Below are 20,435 nucleotides of genomic sequence, written 5' to 3'. Positions count from 1 at the left end.
CTGTTCTTGTTGTTTTTGTCCGTGTGGAAACAGAGAGAAGGATAAATAGTTCCACTTCTCTCGAACTTCCAGATTGTCCATTATCAAATTATATACTGCCATATTTAATTAATGAGAACATTTTTAAAAAGTTCATTTATCTAAGCAACTAATTTAACTACATGAAACGAACTATACATTTTTTCTTACATATTTCAAATCTTTATTTCTGATAATTATTATGATTTTCTGCTTACAGCTAAAGAGAAATTACATTGACGATAGAAATGTACCGTCAGATCAACAAAAAAACATATATAAAAATTTTATAACAATGTATAGTGGTGTATGAATGAATATTATGTATATACATTTGAAAATTGTAAAGCATGCTGAATATGTAAAACCTTTGTGACAGAGGTGTTATCTATATGGAGTTAATATATTGTACAGCATGATTTATATTCAGCTAAAATATGACAGTAAGCACTAGAGAAACACATTGCAACAGGAAAACCGCCTATCCTGTCCCCTCCCTGCGCTCCTCTGTATTTATTCATTAAACAGTGGCCCTTTTATTTTTAGACTGCCTTACTCCTGCCTGAACTTGCCCCATAACAAACTTAACGTGATATAAAGCATACATTTTAGATTTGAACTGTTTACTGTGGCAAGGACATGAGCAAAGTGTCCACTTTGTTCATCACACATATTTCTGTCACTTTTGAGATGAATGAGTCCTCTGTCACCCAGAGTAATAAAAGTGAGGGAAAACGAGTACAGAGAATGGATATTACAAATGAAATGCCAGTTTGCCTCTCACGTGGGGGATGCCTAGAGTTAAATAGAAGTCTAATTCAATAATGGTAATGACCCAGCCAGCATGCCTAGGTGGGCCCCATGTGGGGGAAAGGAGGGCTGATATATGGGTCCCATATGGGTTTGTCCGCGGGTTCCACGATGGCACCACAGGGGTTTGCCCATGTAGGGCCACAGCCCATATGGGCCATACATGGGCCCTAAATGGACAAACCCATATGGGGACCCATATGGCCTGCCCTCCTTGTCCCCACATGGGGCCCACCTAGGCATGCTGGCAGGGGAGTGACTTAGAGTGAAGACAATGTTGGGGTTAGAGCAATTTAGTTCTGATAGTTAAAGGCTGGACGTAGTTTGTTGCTTTGTGCTGATTTGTAGTATTCAGGGCCGTGCAGAGACCACTAAAGGGGCAGGTGCTCAACAACAAAAAAAGGGCACATCTTACCACATTCTAGGACAGAATATTAACAAAGCCACACAACTTGCAGAGTTTAATAAACAATGATAAATTACAAAATTGTGAGATATACAATCAAAGCTAACGAACATCTCTATATAGAGCATAACACTATGTATATGTAAGATATTTTATTAGTAATTTCTTTCTGCAGGTCTACTTTGTTATAGGAAAGTATTGCATTCAAATCCGCAATTTAGCAAGATATGTAAATCAGAACTGGACCAGACATATTTTGTCTATACAGAATTACACTATTAAAAATATAAACAAGGGCACAATGCTACCTTTTAGTGAACTGTAATCTATAAAAAAGAGCTGCCTGTTTGCTGCAGTGGAGATGAAGATGGTCCATTCAGGAAAGCAGAGCTGCATCAAACTTTAATGTGGAACTGCAGAAAAACGAAAAAACAAAAGCAAAAATTGAATTGTTAATGCATGTCACCATTAAAAACCTACTGAGTTTTGCTTTTTTTTTTTTTTAAATCACACATTTTTGACTCATGAAGTTAACTTTCTTTTTTGCAAAACAAACTTATTTGCTCATGTCAGAAATCTTTTCTTGCCATTCTAAGTTTTTGTTTGTGACTCAAAGTTTTGCTTGTGATTCTCACATGATATCATGGGCAGGACCTAAAATCACAACAAAAGATTTCTGATGTGTGCAAATAAAAGTTTGTGTTTGGTAAATATGCGTTATTTAATTTTAAAAAAAAGTCTTTTAAACAACTTTTTTTAAAGGAATCATTATAATTCCAAAAGTTTTGATTACAATTTTATTTTACTTAACTGAGGTTAGTTTTTTTTTTTTTTTCATTGAATAATTGGGAAACAAATTTAACTACATACTCTGCGAACCAGACCCTAAACTTAAAGTCTGGGTTAAGTTTTTTCCCCTTCATCAATGACATACATTATATCTATCATGATAATTCAGGGTGAGTTATGTTTAATTCTAAATGAATATCCTTGTTGGACTATTATTTAAGTGCTATTCTCTTTCAAGACATGTTTACCTAAAACTAGAATAAATGCAATGTACATTATGCAGCAAAGGAAATTAGAAGATCGGACATATATCCATTATGGAGATAATAAGTTTTGTGCCTCGTACACAGGGAAGAAGCTTTTCAGTTATCTAGCTTTGCTAGCAAAGTCGTTAGCTAGCAGCTAGCTAATAGTACACCAACAGCAGCCTAATGTCTGTATGATAAAAATACTGAATGATAGATAAGAACAGTTTTTCCTCACCTGACTGTCTCCTCCCGCTAAGTAGTTCTTCAGAGAAAGACAGACGCAGAGGCCTGTCAGTGTCTGTTGTATTTCATTACCTCTCTGCTTAAACCGCTGAAGCAGAAATTATACTTCAAAGTTTTCCGTCATCTGACAAGCAGCAAGTCTACTCCACTTTATTCACCATAAACAATTTTTTTAATTCACCAAAAACTGATCTGTAACCTGGATCGTTCGCTACGTTCAGCTCTAGTTAGCCGTCTTATGTCACTGCGCGAGAGGCAACTGCGTCATGCGTCACGGGCAGGTAACAAGGTGACCGGAGGGCTTATTATGTTGTACAAAAAAGAAACAAAAAAGCAAATAATTTTAGTACATGTTTTTATGTGTCAGAAGAGGGCTTATGAAATAATAATACCAACAAAAAAAATTGACCAAAAGGGGGCAAGGAGCACAAAGGGCAGGTGCTGATATCACATTAGTGCAAACATGAAAGGCAAGGAGTGGTCAGATTTATTTAGGGTCACACAGCACAATTGAATCAAACTCCATCTGACTTTAATCCAGAATTAGACACACATGTCAAAAATGATCAAATATTAAAACTTTCCTCTCACCTCTGGTTTCTACAGATAGTGGGCCAAGTAAACAGGGAGGGTTTGATACCCTTCTCCACCCTAAACGAGAGGGGGATTAACAGGCCTGACAAACATGAGTCTAGAGTTTATCTTTTCTGAAACCTCTTTAAAAATGTAAATGTCTAATTAGCTTAGTTCAGCTTTGATGTTTGCAACAGAGGAACGACAGTGATAGTGAATTTTTTCTCCTAGAGTCAGAAAAACTATTGCCTGAATGTCAAAAATGGATATATTAGGATTTCTTTCCTTCTGCTTACGGGCTCCGTCTTAAAGGCATTAAATGTGTCATTGGACTTTCATCCTTGGTTTTTCTACAAATCTCAGATTCAACAGTTCTTTTTTTTATAAAGTGCCCAAATGTTTTGAGAAGTTGTCACAATTAACATCTAAAGCTGGACATTATTGAGCTAAATCATGATGTGTTTCTAATCCAAACATTGGAAAAACATAATGTGTTTTATATTTGTATTTTTTTAAATAATTTCTGTAGTAAATGGTAAACTTTAAAAAAAAAAGGGCTGAAGACATGGGCGAAATTTCTGAAATGAAGCTTCAGCGCAAATTCAATCTGGAAGACTCTTTTAGCCTCACCTGCCTCATCAATCAGCGCCTCCCTCTCATCTCCTTGGACCTATCAGTGCTGGATCAAGCCACGTCATGGCCAATCGTCGATCAAGCTCCAGCTGATAAGGACCTTCATCCATGGCCTCCTCCGCTTACCAGCTGCGATCAACCCACCTCCGCCACATCTCCACCGTTAGCTCCCAGCTCATCAGGCCACATCCTTCTTCAACCTCTGCCACCAGTACAGACCTCCAGGGGGATTACATTCCTATGCAGCATCAGGAATGTTTATCGAGCTTATCAAAGTTCCAGCTCGACGTCCTCGGCCAGGGCCTGAACGCCAAAGGACTTTAATGTTTATTTGTCATTAAACTTTTTTAATCGCTTTCTTTCTCTGTCTGAGTCTCTCCAGATTGAATGAGCTGAATAGTCCAACTAAAAGATGGCTTTTCCCCTCATCACTTTAAATGACTTTGCTAGACTTTAGATTTAGTGAAAGCAAAGTTTCACTGTAAAATCCCTTAAATGCCAATTTTGTATTTTGTGTACTTTTAGTATTTTTTGGTGTTGGTCTGACTTCTAATTTGAGTTGTAGTTCTAGTTTTTTTGGGTGTGTGTGTGTGTGTGTGTGTGTGTATTCTTCCTGTTGTGCACCATGTTCCTTTTACTTCCTGTCATTCCTGATTCTGAGTGTCTTTGTTATGTTAAGTCCTTCTTCCGTTGTGTTACATTTTCTCAGTTTGTCAGCTCTTTTTCTTCATCGACAACTGTAGCCTGTTAATGATCACTCGGCTGTTTCTCGTTCATTAATTATCACCCCAGGTAACACACCTCTCAGTATGATCGTTCCTTTGTAGGATCCTTCTGTTGCACAGCCTGTTTCTATTGCTTCTTTATGTCTTGTTCCTCTTTTTGATTAGATGGAGTTAATGTTGCTGGATGATATTCTTACTTTTGCACTAATAAAAACTTTTAATTTAACTTATTGGCAGATCAAAGATAAGATTATGTCAGGTCAAAGTGCTACAGCTAAAGCCATTCAATCGAGGAGTTATATTTTCACACTATGATTCTCTAAACCTAATATAGTGATGTATGGCCATAACCCTAACTAGGTTGCAAGTTAAATTCATCAGATGCTGAAAAAATGAGGAAACTAAAGAATGAAAAATGTCTCTTTTCCAAACTGCACCAATAGCCAAAGTCTATTTTTGAAGGCTTAATCATATGAATGTCCATCAGTTTTATCACTAAAAACACTCCCAGACATGACTTTAGAATAGATTATTTTAGACTTTTCTACAGCACTGACACAGTTTCTGTTGGGTCTTCAAATTATAAAAATGGACAAATGTTTGTGTTGGGTTCTCTTGTCTTCTTCTCAACAATAATTTCAACCTGGAAGTCACAGAGAACACAAGGTGTAAGACGTTGCAGGGTAAGCCTGGAAGAAGAAATTTTTCAAGAGAATAAAGATATTCAAAATGATCAAAGTCATAGAGAGGCTGAACCTCTTCATAAGTACCTTTTAGCTTACCCTAGCAACAGACTGTTCTTCAAAGCTATAAATACTCGGCACAGAATGCATATAATGATTATACTTTCTACATTTGTCTTAGTTAAATGTTTGATTAAGGCCCTCGGGCATCTCTGAAACATTGTCTAGGTAGATTTGTCAAAATGTGCAGAGCAAACCTCCCACAAATGTTGATTCAGTGACTTCACTGAGCAGCTGTTTTTCTTTTATATCATTTAAGACTTTTATTAATTCATACTCATGAACAATTCACTGCAAAACCTTCAGCTGAACATTATGTTTACCCACTCAGCGCTGTCGTCCTTTACTAATTTCTGTAATCTAATTTATTCTCTATTAAAGTCTTTGTGGCAGTACCCATTTTTTTCAAAAGCCATTTTCTGTGTCAGTTCAGATCAGACTGAGACCGCAGCCGCAGTGACAGAAGCCTAGTGGCTCTGGTCTTAATCATATAGAAGCAAAGTGTTGCACCTAAGGCTCTGCTCTCCCTGACAGACCAAGTGACCCAAATATGAGCCAAGTGTCTGCTTAGTTTAAAAAAAAAATTTGTCTGCAAGTATATGACTAATGCATTAGTCAGACTGCAACAAATCCTGTGATGTGCCATCTTTTGTTTGACATCTGCTGCACAGTTAGCCTACACAAAATGTTTGGAATATTCCATACCCCTGATGTGAAAACAATCAGAAAACCTTTCATTTTGGCTAAAATGTTGCAATCCGGAGATGGATTCTTTGCTTTTTGACTTAAGCTTGTTCGGTTTGAAGTTTATCCAACTCATCCTGCTGTACGAAGGTTATAATCGATTCAGTAAAACAAAAGAATCCTTTTCTTTCACCATTACAGTTCACACAATTTCTGTTCTTACCTAAAACATCAGCAGAGGATTTGCACCATTGTTTCATTATGTGTCCTATACTGATTTGAATATGGCTGAAGAAGTCTTGTGTCAAATACAAATGAGGATTAGCTCTTATTTGTTTATTCAAACAAAGATTTTCCTGTCTAATGTTCTCACGTTGACTTTTGGTTTGTACCTGACTCCTTTGTCCCTTTCAACATCACCTTTGTAAATCATAAAACACTGCTTCTGTCATAATGTGCCAACTCCAAACCTACGTCTGTGACCGTCAGTCCATAAAGACGGAAGGACCACCGAGACGTGTCAGAGTACTATAGTGACAGGGTATTATTTTGTGGAGGGACATATTTTAAAAAAAAACAGATCAATAGGAATAAATCACCTGAAGCCTGGCCTGAGCCATGTTTTGTCAGCAGATCCAATCTCAGAGGATGGACAGCTATTGATCCGAGCTGTAATCTCGCAGATAAAAGCTTGATCTTTGGAAGTGATCTGAATGGCTCATACATTTTGCACTGACACAGAAGAAAAGCACCAATACTTCCCAGTCTATAATGGTTCTTTTGGGTTACTATTAGCAGAAAAAAAAAAATACAGTATACTGACATTCAGCATTTTATCTTTTGTGCTGCCATTAATATTGTGTTTTATTTGCTGTTTTTTCTTTCCCTTGCATAGAAAATACTCTTGTCCCAGTCCATTTAGTATAGTCTCTTTTCAAAAAAGTCAATGACAGAGCTACTTGTGATATGAACTTTAAATGTTTTGACCTGTGGGTTAAAACTTTGGGACACCCCTGGTTTGCCCAGTTAACTCAGTGAATGTCTGCATTAATGTGCAGACTCATGCTGCTATCCAAATACATTTTAATTCATTGAGTTTTAATCACAACTCAGTCTCACATTTAAAATTATAAATCCTACAAACAGGAAATAAATACAGATAAGACGGTGAGTCACATTGAAAGTTATGATCTCAGTTACATTTAATAAAAAAACACTACAGAAATATCTGATTTTTACTTTCAGAATGGAAGGTGAAGACAGCGACATACCTCAAAAGATGATTGACGTACACAATTAATCAAAAGGACATTTGATCAAATGTCGCCCTCTACTGGCATTATGTGAAACTGAAAAAGAAAAATTTTCAAACAAAACAATGTTTGCTACTGTTATTTAGAGACATGCGAATGATATCACTTTATTTAAATGTCAGTAGAAAACAAATATAATCACTTTACCAAATGCCAAAGAGTTACTTCAGATATATAGTGAGATTATTCCTGTCCAAAGACAATAATTTATACAATTATCAGGACCAGTAAAAGCAGATGTAACCTTTCCTGACTTTGTTAAAAAAAAGGGCAGAGCTGCCAGAAGTCAGGTTTCTTGAGGTTTACAGGCCAGGAGGTAGAAATACTTGACAGCCACTGTGACTTCTGCCTCTGCAGAGGTCACTTTCATTACAGACATCAGCCTGGAGGAGACAAGAAAGGAGACAAGACTGTTTCAGAGGACGGCAAACAAACATAAGCGTGTATAATGCTGCTACTATTGTGTAATAAAATATATGGGCATTTACCTTATTTAGAGCAAAGTGTAAATACATCAGTGGTGGTTTAAAACACTGTGACATAACTTTATGTGCAGAAAATGACAGATTAGCATCATAAAACATGATGTTCACCTCTCAGTTATATCCTGAGAGAGCCTGTTAGCTCTCTGTGGATCTTCTCTCAGCAGAGCTTGATAACTGGAAAAAGACTCCACCAATCCCATGTAGCTGGACAGCGGCATAATATTTCTGTCCCAAAAACACTCCTGCCTGGAAAACAGCACAATATATGCGCTGTGCATTGTATGCATATCAAACACAGAAATAGCAGGGGGGTTTTCCTGTGTTTTGCTACATCGCAGCCAAAGGGGGAAAACTTTTCATATCACTGAAGTCAGATTACTAGCCAAAGAAAAGAAATCCATCACTCACCACTCCTTGTCGGGATAAGGAATAGATCCGTACGCCTCCCTGTACAGATCAATAGAGCTTTGACCAAGGTGGGGACTCCTGTAAGGTTCCAGAGCTGCATAAAACTGATCCAACAACAAAAATATAGATGTTAAATTCGGGTATATGTTATGTATTTGTTATGAGTGACATTTTCTATCTTTGACTTGTCAATAGCACATTTTTATTCACTACACTACAGCAATGTTTCAGTGCAAAACCTACTGTGAGAAAAAGAGCAACAAGATGTTTTAACTTCAAACGTCCACTAGATGGTAACGTAACACTTTTTCAGCATTTTATATTTAGGTCTGAGAGATTCAATCTGTTCACTATCAATATATCATGAAATATTTTTATTTAGATTCCTTTCTTGAAGAAATTTGAACTTGTTGAACGAGGCCCTAATACAAAAGAATAAACAATGAATAAACATTTACTTCTTCTTGAATCATTCTTACTTTTTCAACACAACTATTATCATCTGTGACATACCCTGATATTTTTTATATCTGATGCCATCCTTGATGACTGACTCAACAGTAGAATGGAAGAGTATTTAATGTCCATGTTTAACTTGCCTTTAAATTAAGATTTTAACCAAAACTCAAAATTTTAAATGAATTTTTATCAAACAACATTCAGCATTCAGACAGCAAAAGAACAAGACTTTTAGTAAATAAAGGGAAGGTTGAATAGAGCACAGCCATGTTGTTCTGATTAAAGCTTTTGAGATATTTCTAGTAATTAGGAATCTTTATTCTCTAGAACATGCACATAAATTTCTGGCTTAATTAAGTTAACTCTGCCATTATTAAATGCAAGAAACAGGAGACAGCATAAAATGTGAACTCCAATAATATTTTATTTGTTTTAAAATAATATTAAAGTCATGGTTTATAGTGAATGCTCTCGCACAGCAGTTTAGTACATTTTTCAACAAACTATATTTAGCTCAATAGATGTCACCTCTCAAGAATCAAAATTATAGAACCAATTCACGACAAATGTTGCCTTAAGACACTTTACCAAAAAAACACCAAAAAAAAGTAGCTATCAATCATGCAGGCAGGTTGATGCTATTTTTGATGCTATTAGTTCCTAAAGATCGTAAAGACAAAACTATATCAGAAGTCAGAGGTTTGAGTTGAGGCTATACTGAAGCGAAAATAAGGCTTAACTATGAAAAATCACAGTAGTGCTTTAACTGGCACCCACAGAAACCCTTTCCTATCGGATCCATGTAAAAATCAAAACATCAAGGCAAAGAAAAAAACATTTCCACTGCTTCAGTTATTTACAGATTTAATAAACGTGTTTGTGTTGTGCTTTTGTTTAAGGTTTCAGTCTTTACCTCTTTGCAGACTTGGTTCAGTGTATGTTTGCAGCAGTCGGGGTAGCTGAGCTCCATGTTAATGGTGTAGTTGAGCAGAGCCAAGCAGCCTTGGGGCTTCAGGACCCGGTGGGCCTCCTGCAGGAACCGAGGCCTGTCAAACCAGTGGAAGGCAGACATGGCCGTCACCAGGTCCGCTGAGCTGTCAGCGAAGGGCAGCTCCTCAGCCACACATTGTCTAAAGATAAATCAGGGGGAAAACTATCAAACTTTCAGCCGGCATGACTTTTCTTTTTAAGCATTCAAGAGGTGGATGCAGCCACTCAAACAGCACAAATATTAGACACGAGGAGCCTTTCCTTTGGCTTATAAAAGTCAGCATGCAGTAAGGACCATATGGACTATTTCTCATGCTTGAATCTGCAAATTCCACCTTACTGGGGCTAACAAAAAAAATGTGATTTTTTTTGTTGTTGCTTGTTTTGTTTTTTTAACTGTGACCTATCATGCTTCCTTTTAAACAGATTAGGATAGATTAATGAGATCTATGTTCATTACATTTTTGCACAAAATCATTCTCAAGTAATGCGATTTCACCTTCTCAGTTCTGTCTACTTTAAGCTCCTTTCAGAATGAGCTGTTTTAGTGCTCTGTCACTTTTATGCAAATAAGTTGTTGCTGCCAACTCAATGTTTGTTCTTGCATATTATACAGTGATGCAAACAGATGCACAATTGTACAACCGTACATCTTTGAAAAGCATTAGTAGAATCTCCTGCACAACCAACAAGACTGCAGCAAAAACAATAAATCACTTGTCTTTTCCAGCAGCCATTGTGCAGCGAATGCAATGGTAAACTGAACAAACATGGATATCTGTGTGCGGGGTTTCGTTTGGGTTGCTAGGTGAGGGGCAGCACCTGACATTTTTTATGTCATAAAAGCTCGTTTTCCAGCCACCAAAAAATATTAAGTTATTGCCAGAAAATGACTGGATGTTTTTTTTAAACACTTGGACTGTTTCTAGAAGTGGTAGAGATCCAAATGCAAGTACAAAAACACACAAAAAGTGAATTTAGCATACTAGGTCCCCTATAGGTACCTATAGGGGACCTAGTATTTGAGATCTTAATTTGTAGAGGACTATGAGAGGCAAATATCCCTTTCCTTCTACTTCACTATTATCCGCTACAGTACCTTCTATCAATAAATCACATTAAAAAAAAATATATAAAAAAAACGCATTAAAGCTCTCAGCTGTAGTTGACTTGGAAAATATTTTAGTCACTGTGCTTTCATCATGATACAAGAAAAATAAAAAGACACTGAGTGGATGAGCCAGTGAAGCTCAACTTTTTTGGCTTGGACTTACCTGTATGTGACGTTTGGCTCTTTTGCTTGCTGCAAAGCCACTTCCAACTGAGCAGGACTCACATCTGTTCCCACAACCGAAGAAAAGTGTTTGGACAGGATCCGCGTGCCCTGCCCAGACCCACAACCCACGTCCACAGCCAGCCCAAAGGGACGACCCCGCTAAGAAAATATTTAAGTTACAATGCTGTGAAATTACCTTTACGAAGTAAAATAAACAGCCTACAGTGTTAGTTCTTATAAATCAAAAACATAAAATAGACTTTGGGTGGCTGCTTGTACTCACATGCTTCTCTAGGAAGTCCAGAACTTGTTGAATTAGATGATCTGAAGGAGAGACTCTGTACTTCCAATAGGATGCAGCATGCTCCTTACCTTCAAAAAGTCTGTATGTCATAGCTGTCAAATGCTTATTTTCTGCTGATTTAACTTAAGTTTGGCAAGAAGACAAAAACAACTGTAATATTTCTTCTTTTTGACAAGAAAAACGAACTTCCAGGGTTTCAATTCCTCTCTGCTGACTGACAAAACAAGCAATGTGGCTGCTGGGGAACTGGGAGAATAATTAACTGCCTCCAAGCATGCGTGCTGTGCCTCATAACAAGGGCCTTTAGTGTAACTCATGAATAGAAAACCAGGTCAAACTCAAAGGCTCTCCAGGAAATGCTTAGGTAGCATTGAGGATGATTTCTGTTAGAAAAGCCAGAATCCTGTAAGAGGGGCCTTTAAAGACCCCTTTAAAGAGAGAAAATGCTCTTTTTTTAATAAAAAAAGAGAGCATTTTTATTACTCTCTTACTCTCATAAGAGAGTAATAAAATAAACATAACAAATATACATAAAAATGCTCATAAAACATATTTTCACTGCTAAAATGAGAACCAAACATACAAAACTAAAGAGCCATTATCCAGGCAAAAAGAAAAACGGAGACAAAATACATTGTAATGTGAAAACTTTATTGTTTTAACAATACTTTTCATTTTTGTACAAAATATAATCATGATATTGCAGTTTACTTTTCAAGTTTGAACAATTGTATCACTTTGATACAACACACATATTTCTGGATAAGCCTCTGGAACACTACAAAAGTGATGAAATTATAACTTATTTTAAATCAATATAGTGTGTGACTGCTTTTAATCATTATTCCAACGAATAAAAAAAAAATATTTTTGATCCACCAAAAGTGTTCATTGGTCACAGGAGCAAGAGAAAATGGGTGGAGAAAAAAAGACAAGTTTGCAGTTTCAAGGGAAGGCTGCAACAAAAGCACAGATGATACAAAAAAATATTAAGACAAGTTTTTTTAAGTTGTTTTGAAAACTTGTTTAAATGGGTGGTATTATGAATATTTTAGGCACATAGTGCCATTTAGTCGCATAATCAAGTAACTATGTTACCTTCAGTTATTATAAAAAATGCTGTAAATATCAAATCTAATGTACTTAACTTTGCAACTGATGCCTTGAAATTGGCCTCTGTTTCTTTAAGAAGCTCCTGCTCTTTCATGAATGGTTGCCATGGGAGATTCAAGGTTTCCTCAAACATGCATGAAAGTAACAGTGTTTTTATAACTGAATAATATACATCATAAAAAGCTGAAAAAAGTTGCTTAATTCCTGGGATATTTCACTTTCCCTGTGGTTTCCCTGTGTGTTGCAGAAAAGTGTGTTGTAAGGAGAGATTTTACACACGTTTTAAAATGCAAACACACAAGAACCTCAGATTCTGTTTGCGAAAAATGCTAAATATTCCAGTTAGTCTAAGGTCAAAAGAAACAACAAGGTGTGGAGATCACAGTAAAATGTAGAAAGCACCACTAAGAAATGTTTGGAAAATGCTACGCTAACAAAACATGTTTCATAGAAAAGATCCTTGCAGTGAAAGGTGAGTTTGGAGAATGAGTAGAAAGCTGACACTCCAGATCTGCAGGAAGAGTACAGAACTCTGACTACAACATACAAACAGATCCAGTGAAGAAAAACAAAAGCGTAGGATGTTCTGATTGGAGGACAAATTAGAAAAAATCTTGATAAGTCACTACTTTAAGGTTCCTCAGAAGCTGTAGAGACAGACCAAAACGTAAATTCTAAATATTTATAAAATCATTATAAATGCAAAAGGCACAGCATAAAAGGGATAGTAGAACAAAAAAACATCATATCCAAGCATGATGACTTGTGCATTTTTCCTAAAAACTATTTTAAATGTCAAGAGATTATCTGCCCAGTTGTGCAAAGTTTTTCTCTGTGTTTTTATCTGACTCACCTAAATGGAATCAACTTGAGTTGAGCTCATAACTTTGAAAGAATTTCATGTTTATGTCCATTCCAACACATTTGTGTTACTCATAGCTAATGATTAGCTAACACCCTTTATTATCAAGCACTTCTATTTTCTCTTTTTAAATCATAACAAACTACTCAAATGTAGTGTAAACCTTCGATCAAGGCAATTGTTAAAAATGCTCTGAAATTATGCCTGGGTATTAAGCCAAATGAGCACAACAGTGCACTCTCCGGTTGTTCTTAGCTCTTTACATATTACAAATTGAAACATAATGAAAAAATGTCTTCCAGGGGTTAGTAGCACATAATGTTGCGGTGTTGGTTATTGCGGCTTTGAAGCCAGGACGCAGAAATATTCCCACTCCCGCTCTATTTCAGTGTCAACAGAAGTGACGCCCATTTCATCCAGGAACCTGCGATGAAAACGCTCATAGATTAGATGTACATATTATTTCCCAAAACTGACATCAGAATGAAGAACAGAGAATTACCGCTTCTGAATCTTGGCCAGCATGTCCTCAGCCCCTTGTGGGTCTTTTCTCTTGTAAGAATTGTACATGGACCAACTGCTAATAAAACCCACCAATGTTCTGATGGAGATCATGGATTTGCACTTAAAACTCTCAATCCTGTTGGATCAACATAAGAGGAAAAACGCTGAAAATGTGCATTTACAAAAGGAGTCATGTTAACTACAATTCCAATTCTAAAAGCATCCAGGTTAGCTTTAATTTGTATAACAACCATTTTTTATAACATCAGATGATCTACAAAAGATTACCTTTCCTTGTCTGGATAGGGTATGGCAGAGTACAAGTCTTCCAGTTTACTCTCTGATGCAGCGACTGGGCTGCTTGTGTACGGCCGCAGCAACTTCTTCACCTGCATAATGTCAACAGTGAAGGTTCTAGAAGCTCTGTCTTATTATTTCTCAATATCAGTTCTGCATTTGACACAGTTAATCATAACATGCTGATGGAAAGGTTGTCATGACATATTCCTTCAAAATTGTTACCTAATCTAATTGGAGATGTGGCCAGGACACAGTCTCATTGGAGTGATGAAGCTACAGAGACTAGGTGTTAAACTACAACTCTACTTCCTGGTCTGGAACCTGACTTTTACTTATTTGGAGGATGATTAGTTAACTGAAGTTTTCATGACCAAAAGACGGCCAATCTGTAAGGTGAAAAAGTTGTGGACTTTGATTGTTAACAGGGTCTAATCTAACTAATCTAAAGAAGACGTGTTCTCACCATTTGCAAAAGACGAGAGGTCAGCAGCTAAATCTGACACCAGTTTTAAACAGAAAGGCTCCATCATCATAAGACTAACTATGATTGGACGTCTAAGTCTTCAGATGAAAGACATTCACAGCAAGGAAAACATTGCAATTGTTTTGTTTTTTTTCATCCTGGAAATGTCCGTCGTTATTGTACGCACTTTATTTGCCACCACTGGAAAATATTCTGTTTTATAAAATACATGTTGCAGATTCAAGCCAGAAGTTAATAATTAATTCACTCACTGTACTTTGATTGCCTCCAAAGACAATGCAGATCCTTCTGATGAGATTTAAAATTTAACTTCGACCATAAAAATCACCTACCTCCTGGTATATGTGGTTTAGCTTCTCTCCGCAGTCCTTATAGTTTAATCTGATGTTACCGTCCGTGAAGCCCAGCAGAGCCATGCAGCCCCGCGACTTCAGGACCCGATCGGCCTCAAGCAGAAACCTGGTCGGGTCGAACCAATGTGCTGCCGAAGCTGCTGTCAATAAATCTATGGTGCCGTCCTCAAAAGGAAGCTCTTCTGCTGTCCCCTTACTGCAAATGTACCACAGAGAGACAAGTACAGCAAGTGACCATCACATTCCCAGACAGTCTGGCTTTAAGGAGAGAAAAAAAAAGTTAAAATATGTCAGATCATCCAGTTAGCTCACTCAATTCCTCCAACCTAAACATTCTGCTTCCTACCTGTTACTCAAGAAATTAAGAATAAACCTGTCACAATAACCTATTAATCAATCACATTAGAAGAAGCTTGATCATTTCCATCCTGAAGAGAAAATTTGTTTACAGACACTTTATAATCCATTGTGTGTTTATTGTTTTTGGTTGTTGTGTTTTATTTTGGATATTTAAAATGTCTTCCAGTTCCAGCAGTGTGTGTGTGGAGTGTTCTGCACAAAATTAGAGTTTATTGGTCTTTGAGGGGGCAAACTTGTATCATTCTGCCTTTTCTAATATATTACTTGAGAAGTGTCTCAAAACAATATCGCAAAAATTTCAGAGACAATTAGTAAGTTAACTTAGTTGCTATTGTGACAGATCACCTTGTAAATGAAGTTTGAGTCACATCATGTAATAGATGCTGTGACATCACTTTGTTAATCGTGTTTTTGTGACAAACTGCGATGTAGTTGTCACTTTATAAAGGAAGGACTTTAATTTATAGACGTTTTCTTCAAAATGTCAGTGAAAGATCAGCAAAGCATTAATGTGGAATGGTAGAAGCTTTGTTATTCAGCTCATTCTTTTAACTTGCGTTGTGTCACATACAAAAAGGATTTCATAACTTGCCGGTTAACATTTACACCTACAGCGGACCTCTGCCTACCGGTATGTGATGTTAGCGTATCCCGGCACGGCCCGGGCCTCCTCCAGCTGGAAGTCGCTGATATCAATGCCAACCACTTCTTTGAAATGCGGCGCAATTAGTCGAGTGTGCTGACCCGTTCCACATCCCAGGTCTACAGCAAGCACATGCGGCTGTCCCTTCTGGGGATGAGAACGGGTGATAAGTTCTTTATTAAAGAGAGAAAAGATTATGTCAGACAGGACATACCTTTTTGTCCAAGTACTGAATGATAACGTCCTTCAGCCCAGATGGAGGCGTAAACCGATACTGTTGGTAGATGGAAGCGTGTTCCTTCCCTTCAAAAAGTCGGTATGCCATTGGGACGTTTCACTTGCTTTTCTTATCTCTTGCCTGTTGCAACTAGCTTGATCTGTCCTGCAGAGCAGACTCTGCCTTTGGGAGCAAAGTTCGTCTTTTGTCTCTTTCAATCCCTTGTTTCTCTTCGCTTCCCCTCCCTGCTAATCTTGTTACTGTGTAACATGTTTATTTTCAAATCTCCTGCCAGGCACGTGTGTGGTCTTTGGTCTTGCAGGAATCAAACCTCCCCGACATCCTACAATTCAAATAAAACAGATGAGAGCAGTGATAATTTAAGGATGATCAGATGAAGATTTGAACTTTTTAAACCAAGTGAATAAAAGTTGTCTGACCAAGCTTCTGACTGAAAGCTGCCTATGTAGAAGGTCCTGTTGGCTCAGCTGCAGAGCTGTTGACTGTACACTGGGCCTCCTGCTTAACCCTTTCCTTTCATTGCATATTTCTACACATTACATCAGATAAACTACATTATGTGAAAAATTGCACAAACTAATGAAATACTGCAAGTAAAATAGAATCAAGTTTTTCTTGTCTGCAAGAACAAATGTGCCAAGTTTTTCTAAAACGGTTTGTGTTAATAATACAATCCATTTGTCTTTACACGTAAGACTGCCAATGTTATACTTTGTTAAATTACTGAATAACAACAAAGACAGTTGAACATTGATCTGTCTGTCACAATCAATGTGCAGTTTCAGTAATTCACCAATGTCCCAACAGGGAAATGACCATCTGACAGAAGGGTGATTTGAGAATCCATGGGACAAAAAAAAAATAATAGTGTGAGAAAAAAAGAAATAAGACTTGCAGAAGACAAGTAAAACACAGACCTGCCTTGAAGAACCTCTTCTTGTTCAGCAGTAGTTAGCGTTCAACTTAATGGTGCATTGCTGGCCCCTTCTGCTCCAGAGAACAAATTACAGTCAAAATACGTCTTCAACCATCCATCCTATGTTTTTACCCGCTCGTCTTTGTTGCATCTCTATGAAACTGAATGAGTCGCAGTCCGACACAGAGACGAAAAGGACAAACAATCTGAAGCATGTCCTCTCAAATAAGCCAGAACACACAAGGATTTATTTATGTATTTATTTATTACCGTGGGCTGCAGATCGACGCTCCCGTACAAATGTCAAAGTATCGCCTTTAATCGACATCCCGTCTTGTTTACAGCATAAACGGTGAGATTTACAAAGGCAGTACGGAAAAAAGCTCCAGCAACAACTTACCCTCAATGTTTGGCTGCGATCAATGTGAGGAAAAGGAAGTAACGTGGACACAAGTGTATACAAAACAGGACCTTTCAAAATAAAGCAAATGATGATAGCCCCAACACAGCAAAATTAGAAACATTAACGTGTGATGGTGCCTGGTGGTCCATGTTTCTCAATGTCCTGTTGTTTGAAGTCAAGTGTTAGGGGTCATCTGATAAGATGTCTGTGATCTGTACAGCCAAAGGTCAAACTTATCAGTCCATAAAACATTGCAAAATGTCCCTTAGTGAATCGGTGGGTTATTTGGTAAACGAAACCTTTACAGACATTTTTCCAATAATGGGAACCAGCAGATGTTTCTTGTACATAACTTGCTTTACACGAGTATTTTAATAAAAATACTTACAGACAACTGCACAACTTTTGTAAGCTGATAATTGGGGCCATTTTTGCTCTCCTTTGACACGTCCGAATGGTACCTTTAGTTTTCTTCCACATCTTCCTGCTTTTGGGTTGTTTTTCAGTGTTAAGGGTAATTCTAGCTGATAACCTAATCCTGCACCTGTTTTCTCTCACCAATCACAGAACTGTTGTTTAAGAAAAACTTCAGAAATTAACAATTTTACTCATATTTTCAGAGAAATGTGCAATAGCCAACATGTATAGCCCCCACTGGTTTTATTTTTAGTAAAGGGAGACTCACTTATTTTGTTCATAAAATGAATGAGCCCACAATTTAAATATACTCATTTCAACTTATATTTTAAAATTTGAAACTACACAAAAGTTGATGCATTCCATAAATGTTGGCTCTGTTGCACCCACTAGTAAATTATTTGCAAACTAAGTTATTAATCTGGCCAGTGATACTCTACTCTTATTTTTAAAGCACACATGCAAATGCATTATTAATTGATAGATAAGAAAAAACACAACACTTGTGTTGATAAATCAAAATGAAAGCAAATACACAAAATGATATAAGACAAATTTTATTTTTTCTTGTGACATTTTAGGACAAATCTAAACAATCACAATCTGTAACATGTTATACAATCAGCAAGGTTTTAATTTTTCGATTGAACTCAATCACTGATTTAAAAAAAAAAAAAACTTTTCTGTATCCCTGACGTGTGTTAAGGATTGATTGACTGTGGATGTGCTTAGAAAACTGTGTGAAGCTTGAATTATTCAGAGCAATGCTTAGAGTGAATGAGGATCTGATGTACTGCTCTCCTTGCTGCATCAAGTAATAAAACTCACATTTCCAAAACCTCATGTTTGCACCTGGAAAAGACAAGTGTTTTGTTGTTGACTTACTATTCAGAAACCACTTACTGGACTTTCTGTCTGACCCAGCTGACAAGAAGTTCCAGTAATTTCCATATCAGATCTCTCAACAAGACATGACAGAAGGCTAAAGTGCAAATCCAATGACAAAAAACATGCAGAAAACAGGATGGTAGAGATAAACCAAAGGCCAGCTTCAGGAAGATCTGACAAAGAACCTCTTCTTCTTGTTTTAATGTCCTGTAGCTCCCCACTGCATTCAGTCATTCATGAACTGATGGTGGCAACCTGCTGACTGTAGCCAGAGCTGTCCTGAGGCACTCTGACAGAAGTGAGGTTGCCATACACTGGTGCCACCGGGCCGCCTGATCACCACCAGCAGGCAAGGAAGTGACGCGTCTTGCCAATGGACACAATGACCGAGATGGATGGAGCAGGGGAACCGACTGAACAGCAGCCTCGATTCTGTCAGCCAGTCGCAGGGTAGGGTTGCCACAATCCATGTGCGAATGACTTCATGTAGTATGAAAAAGTTTTGGAGTCCTACGGACAAAATAAAGCTCTGCACAAGAGTAGGCCATTTTCACCGATCATTTTGACAGGCCTTACTCTTTAAAAAGCAAATAAGTGTTTTACTTTCATTGCAGCACAACAGGTCATAAAAACAGCAGCAAAAGCAAACACGATTAGGTCAGCCATACTTTGTTTCTTTCCATTTCTTTGTCAAGATTGTTGTTTTGTTTGACCATTCGCTACAAGGAAAACTATTTTTTTTAAGTTCTGCATGACGGGCCTTAGAGGAAGCAAAGTGTGCTTAATTGCACCTGAGGGATAATAATAATGACCTATTGACCATTTCCAAATGAGGCAGTGAGCATAATGCCATCCCAAGGGTTCTCATTAAGTTTTAAAATATCAAAGGAATTAACTTAGGCATACATTTCTCCTCTGCTTAAAATGTGTATCATCCTTGTACACTGAGGCATTGAATCCCAAAAGTTGACTCACAGTCTTTGTTTACTTGTTTGATCACCTAGAGAGATTTTCCACAGCACAGAGCTGAGAGACATGAAATAATCAGTAGTCAATTGACATCATTCACTACAACAGGGTCAATATTATTAATATACGTTGAACGTTTTCATACTTTGTCACGGTACAACCAGGGATTGCTATTTTATATTTGAATTTGATGTGACGGACCATCAGACAGTAGTGCCGAATTTTGAAGTGGACAGAAGTGGTTCAGATTTGTACAAATGAAAATCTGAAAAGTGTGAAAGTGCATTTTTATACACCTCTTTTTATTCTGAAACCCCTAAATAAAATCTATTGTTTTTATTATTCTATTATCATATAGTCTACCTGTATTTACTCATTATATTACCTTAGTAGTCTTTGTTTAGTTATCTAATGTGTAGTTTATGCTTCTTTACTACATATTCATTTAGTCATTTGATTCCTTATGCTAAGGATCATTTTCCATATATTCATTACATTAATTTGATTTATCATTTACTTATTTGTTGCTGATGAACTATATTTCAAGACATTGAATTGTGAAGAGCAATGAACATATAGATGGTTGAAGTGGAAGCTAACATGACACTTCATGGTATGTGAGAAGATTAAAGTTTTTTCCAACATGAGATGAGGCCTGGGTGCAGGAGACAAGAATGCATTGTTCTGGGGTTTTCCAGAGCTGAAGAGACCACCACCCAACATATGTGTAAACATGTGTGAAGAAGTATAAGTAGTCAGAGCAGATCTGTGTTGGTAGAAGCTTTATTACTTGCATATTGTACCTTATAGTCTTCTCCTTGATCAAGTATAGCCTTGAATAGATAGATTTGTGAGTATGCCTTTGATTTGAATGTGCT

The 20,435-nt window shown here is 37.2% G+C and overlaps 3 protein-coding genes across 5 annotated transcripts in view; 1 reads left to right on the top strand and 2 right to left on the bottom strand.

Annotated features, from left to right (window-relative positions):
- Window positions 1-7,049: 7,049 nt before the first annotated feature.
- LOC103153519 (putative methyltransferase DDB_G0268948) lies at window positions 7,050-11,520 on the bottom strand. The gene is made up of 6 exons (XM_007574467.2): window positions 11,087-11,520; window positions 10,802-10,962; window positions 9,451-9,667; window positions 8,079-8,182; window positions 7,779-7,916; window positions 7,050-7,568 (listed from the first exon to the last, which is right to left on the bottom strand). The coding sequence occupies exons 1-6, from the start codon at window positions 11,195-11,197 to the stop codon at window positions 7,472-7,474; spliced, it is 828 nt and encodes a 275-aa protein (XP_007574529.1). The 5' UTR covers window positions 11,198-11,520; the 3' UTR covers window positions 7,050-7,471.
- Window positions 11,521-11,737: 217 nt separating this feature from the next.
- LOC103153518 (putative methyltransferase DDB_G0268948) lies at window positions 11,738-17,321 on the bottom strand. 3 transcript variants are annotated; one of them, XM_007574465.2, is made up of 9 exons: window positions 17,281-17,321; window positions 16,882-16,951; window positions 15,941-16,286; window positions 15,713-15,873; window positions 14,703-14,919; window positions 13,875-13,975; window positions 13,585-13,722; window positions 13,398-13,506; window positions 11,738-12,867 (listed from the first exon to the last, which is right to left on the bottom strand). In XM_007574465.2, the coding sequence occupies exons 3-8, from the start codon at window positions 16,049-16,051 to the stop codon at window positions 13,416-13,418; spliced, it is 819 nt and encodes a 272-aa protein (XP_007574527.1). In that variant the 5' UTR covers window positions 16,052-16,286; window positions 16,882-16,951; window positions 17,281-17,321; the 3' UTR covers window positions 11,738-12,867; window positions 13,398-13,415. The 3 variants fall into 3 exon arrangements, with proteins under 3 accessions (XP_007574527.1, XP_016517501.1, XP_007574528.1); XM_016662015.1 differs by having other exon boundaries at window positions 11,738-12,542; window positions 13,409-13,506; XM_007574466.2 differs by lacking the exon at window positions 17,281-17,321 and adding an exon at window positions 17,151-17,243.
- Window positions 17,322-18,423: 1,102 nt separating this feature from the next.
- The window catches only part of LOC103153517 (olfactory receptor 63-like), a 4,259-nt gene continuing 2,247 nt past the window's right edge, over window positions 18,424-20,435 (top strand). The window contains exon 1 of the mRNA XM_007574464.2: window positions 18,424-19,038. Within this exon, the coding sequence (XP_007574526.1) occupies window positions 18,984-19,038 (55 nt within the window). The 5' untranslated portion in view covers window positions 18,424-18,983. The remainder of the gene's footprint in view (window positions 19,039-20,435) is intronic.

Source organism: Poecilia formosa, unplaced genomic scaffold (assembly GCF_000485575.1).
Source record: "Poecilia formosa unplaced genomic scaffold, Poecilia_formosa-5.1.2 Scaffold353, whole genome shotgun sequence".
In the NCBI taxonomy this organism is placed as follows: Eukaryota; Metazoa; Chordata; class Actinopteri; order Cyprinodontiformes; family Poeciliidae; genus Poecilia; species Poecilia formosa.
This window is presented reverse-complemented; position numbering and strand designations above follow the sequence as displayed.

Excerpts from the sequence above, each read along its gene's own strand:
- LOC103153519 (XM_007574467.2), bottom strand. The coding sequence starts at position 11,197 with ATGACATACAGACTTTTTGAAGGTAAGGAGCATGCTGCATCCTATTGG. Across the intron at positions 8,183-9,450 it reads TGAACCAAGTCTGCAAAGAG|TTTTATGCAGCTCTGGAACC; the intron begins GTAAAGACTGAA and ends TTGTTGGATCAG. Across the intron at positions 7,569-7,778 it reads TCTCAGGATATAACTGAGAG|GCTGATGTCTGTAATGAAAG; the intron begins GTGAACATCATG and ends TGTCTCCTCCAG.
- LOC103153518 (XM_007574465.2), bottom strand. The coding sequence starts at position 16,051 with ATGGCATACCGACTTTTTGAAGGGAAGGAACACGCTTCCATCTACCAA. Across the intron at positions 14,920-15,712 it reads TACGCTAACATCACATACCG|TAAGGGGACAGCAGAAGAGC; the intron begins GTAGGCAGAGGT and ends GTACATTTGCAG. Across the intron at positions 13,507-13,584 it reads CTGGCCAAGATTCAGAAGCG|GTTCCTGGATGAAATGGGCG; the intron begins GTAATTCTCTGT and ends TTTTCATCGCAG.